Raw genomic sequence first — 3,863 nt, 5'->3', positions numbered from 1 at the left:
CTTTTTTTTCAGGGCCCTTCCCCGGTTTTTTTTGCCCCCCCCCCCCCCCCCCCCCCCCTCATCGAGGCATCTGACACATCATCTCTCCGCCAATCTGTCTGGCTCTCTGTTTGATTGCATCTGCATCTCGCTGATTTGATGGTGCAGGCTTAAGGAGGCGGTGGAGAAACGCGAAGATAAGGAGCACAACTTCAACTACCTCACATACAATCCTGTCACTAACAACCTCGACGGCGAATGTGGCGCCGACTGGTACGTGCGTCGGTGGTGGGGTACCAAGGTTTCACGCACAAGGATTAATCTGCAATAACGGATGTGAGGATCGGGAGCGATGCGCGCGCCCCCTGTCCATTCACGTTTGATGCAAAATAGGCGCAAGCCGGAGCTGCGTTATCTGCCCGATTCGGACATGGGAACCAACTTTGTTAATGGCATTGCTGCATCGCGGGCATGTCTTGCGGTATGTGCTGTGTTGAAAGGTTTTTTTCACTTTGTTCTTTGATCCTCGCACCAACACAATTCGTGGCCATGGTCCGAGTTTCGATTGTGGCACGATTGGGTCGTCGATGATTTGCCTTTGTGCCTTGCTGGCAGGCGGAAGTGAGCGGGGACGTGATTTTGCGCAAGGGTCCCTCCAGTCTGTTCACCTACAAGATGTGTGACCACGAGTTTCACTACCAGGCACACTACGACCGACACCCCGAGCCTTCCAAGGAAGGCTTTGTCACCGCGCCCAGCTCATACCCTCTGAATACGGAGTTTTACGACATGCCGGCTACGGCCATCTCGCAACTGAGCGAAGCACTCAACGTGCCTCTCACTTGAGACGTTTGAGCAGGGCAGGCGCGGTCTGCACCTGCACGCAGGCCGCCGCATCTGCAGCTTCAGCTTGTCGAGCTCGCTCCAGCAGCGCGTTGACCCGCTGGACCAACGTCTGGGTTTCCATCGTCACCTGCTCGGCCCGCCGCGCCAGGTCAAGCTCGTCCTCAATGCCTGTGTAAATTTGTGGGAGTGGCTGCTCAGTGAGCTCGGAAGGCCTGTTTGCCTCTCGTGACTGGGCCGCCAGACATTGGTTGCGCGACTGGGTAAGCTCGATCCCTTGCTGACGCTCTGCACGACGCACACGGGGCAGACCGGCGATTGTGAACTCCGATGTGCAATATAAGCTGTACTGCCAGTAGGGACTTGCCGTGCATAATTATCCGAAGCAATTGATCCCTCCGAGCCTGTAACCCCCGTAACTCGTCCACGACCAGCTGCAGCGCCATGTTGTCGACAAATAGCCGCAAACGTTTCCCGCCAAAAACAACCGCAAAACGTTTTCAACATCTCACTGGTTTCGCCATTTGGAAACCGTAGCCGTTGAAGGAAGGCAAAAGAAGAACAAAGGGAGAAAAAAGAAAAAGAAAAAAACCAGGTGTCAATTGACGTCGAGAGGATTTGAATAGGGTTCAAGGGCAAAAATCCGGCTGAGATTTATAGTTATTTTTGAGGCGGGCGCGGTGCACCACGTTCACCAGTGACCATGGCCGACGACAAGAAACTCGACTTTGAGACGAGCGATGATGTGAGTTGGCGCGATGTTCTTGATGGCAGTGCCTAGCCGTGTTGGTGTCGCATGGGTTGGAAGATTGGAGGGGGCAGGCAGGGCTTGGTGAGAACTGGCTGTAGCCGGTTTGGCGATCACAAAACAAAGACGACCACGTGTGGCGATTGCCGTTGCTCATCTTTTCTGTTGTATTGGTCTGTCTGATGTGGCAGGTCGACGTGACGCCGACCTTTGATGCGCTTGGTCTGCGCGAGGACCTCCTCCGTGGTATCTACGCCTATGGCTTTGAGAAGCCCTCGGCTGTGCAACAGCGTGCCATCAAACCCATTGTGAAGGGTCGCGATGTCATCGCCCAAGCCCAATCCGGTACCGGTAAAACGGCCACCTTCTCCATCTCGGCCCTGCAAACCATCGACACAACCTCGCGCGAGACCCAGGTCCTGGTCCTCTCCCCCACCCGCGAGTTGGCTGTTCAAATTCAAAAGGTCATGCTGGCCCTCGGCGACTACATGAGTGTCCAGTGCCATGCCTGCATTGGCGGCACGTCCGTCGGTGAAGACATCCGCAAGCTTGATTACGGCCAACACATTGTCTCTGGTACCCCTGGTCGTGTTTTTGACATGATCCAGCGTCGCAACCTTCGCACCCGGTACGTTGAGTGTGGTGCTTTTTTCCCTTGTGTTCGATTCTTTTCCGTGCGGTGCAAGTGCGAGCAATAGCTTGTGTTCCTACACCTTCCACCTTGAATGACTCGTCTCATCTTTCTTTCGTCTGTCCTTTAGCAACATCAAGATGCTCATCTTGGATGAGGCGGATGAGATGCTGAACCAGGGCTTCAAGGACCAGATTTATGACATTTACCGCTACCTGCCCCCGGCCACGCAAGTTGTCTTGCTCAGTGCCACCCTGCCCAACGAAATCCTCGAAATGACCACCAAATTCATGACCGATCCCATCCGTATCCTCGTCAAGCGGTATGTCATTGTCTACTCTGGGGTTGCTCGTCGAGGTGGGCCCACCCTGCCCTGACTTTTCCATATTTGCTTGTGTGTCGTCGACAGTGATGAGTTGACGCTGGAGGGTATCAAGCAGTTCTTCGTGGCGGTGGAGCGCGAAGAATGGAAGTTTGACACGCTGTGTGACCTCTACGATACCCTCACCATCACCCAGGCCGTTATCTTCTGCAACACAAAGCAAAAAGTCGATTGGCTCACCGAGAAGATGCGGGAGGCCAACTTCACCGTTTCTTCCATGCACGGTGCGTTTTTGTTTTTGTTTTATCAACCCCCTGTATCTATCTATCTATCTGTTGGTCAATGTGGTGGTTTGGTGTGGGCGACGGGTATCGGTTGAAGGGGCAACAACAACAACAAGGGCTTGGAAATGATGTTCAGATAGTGTGGAATCTCACTGAAGTTTCTTGTTGAGTCTATTTTATTATCACCTGATCCCACTGGCCCGTTGTTGCCCCACCTGCCCGTCGCCTCGAATCACCGCCGTTCCACCACTTTGGCCTTTTATTTTATTTCAAATTGTTTGTACTTGGGCTTGTGTGTATTCGGTTACTCATTTTCCCGGTTTTTGCTTCTGGCAGGCGATATGCTGCAAAAGGATCGCAACGACGTCATGTCCGAGTTTCGCGCTGGCTCGAGCCGCGTGCTGATCACGACTGACGTTTGGGCCCGTGGCCTCGATGTTCAGCAGGTTTCGCTCGTCATCAACTACGACTTGCCCAACAACCGTGAACTCTACATTCACCGCATTGGTCGCTCCGGTCGTTTCGGCCGCAAGGGTGTTGCCATCAACTTTGTCACCAACGAGGACGTCAAGATTCTTCGTGACATCGAGCAGTACTATGCCACCCAGATTGATGAAATGCCCATGAACGGTACGGCTTGTCGGCCGTGTTTCCAAGCGTTTTTATCAATTTCCAGTTTGACTGGACCCTCATTGGTTTGAGATTTCTCACCCTCGCGTATCTTCTTGTTTTCGCTCTTCTCTCCCCGTTTTTGTCAATAGTGGCCGAGCTGATCTGAGTTGGGGCTTGACCTCGTTTTACATGTTTGTGTCGTCATTTTGATCCACATAATGGGTCTCGGACTTTGTCTGCGTGTGTTTTTAAACGCGTCAAAGCCCCGTTGTGCCGAGCGCCTCCCACCCTTTTCCTTGCATGTTCTTCTTGTTCTAGATGTGACTGGTTGTATTGGTGAATGAGTGCTTGCCGTGCGAGCGTCTTTTGCTCAGCGACTACGTGAGCCGTATGTACCTTTTTTTCCCCAACTTGTGTTTTCCTTTTCTGTTTTTCTTTTTTTTT

General features: G+C 52.8%; 2 protein-coding genes across 2 annotated transcripts in view; both read left to right on the top strand.

Annotated features, from left to right (window-relative positions):
• MONBRDRAFT_29478 (uncharacterized protein) overlaps nt 1–825 on the top strand; it is a gene marked incomplete at both ends in the record, with an annotated part of 4,543 nt that extends 3,718 nt beyond the window's left edge. Inside the window, 3 exons of the mRNA XM_001749962.1 lie at nt 148–252; nt 373–460; nt 595–825. Coding sequence (XP_001750014.1) covers nt 148–252; nt 373–460; nt 595–825 — 424 coding nt within the window. The remainder of the gene's footprint in view (nt 1–147; nt 253–372; nt 461–594) is intronic.
• A 927-nt stretch (nt 826–1,752) lies between these two features.
• MONBRDRAFT_21732 (uncharacterized protein) lies at nt 1,753–3,420 on the top strand (the record flags this gene model as incomplete). The annotated part of the gene is made up of 5 exons (XM_001749961.1): nt 1,753–2,198; nt 2,332–2,523; nt 2,611–2,807; nt 3,144–3,314; nt 3,401–3,420. The coding sequence occupies 5 exons, from the start codon at nt 1,753–1,755 to the stop codon at nt 3,418–3,420; spliced, it is 1,026 nt and encodes a 341-aa protein (XP_001750013.1).
• Nucleotides 3,421–3,863: the final 443 nt, after the last annotated feature.

This window comes from Monosiga brevicollis, genomic scaffold (genome assembly GCF_000002865.3).
Source record: "Monosiga brevicollis MX1 MONBRscaffold_35 genomic scaffold, whole genome shotgun sequence".
NCBI lineage: Eukaryota > Choanoflagellata > Craspedida > Salpingoecidae > Monosiga > Monosiga brevicollis.
Note: the sequence above shows the minus strand (reverse complement) of the source record. Positions and strands in the feature narration are given on the sequence as shown.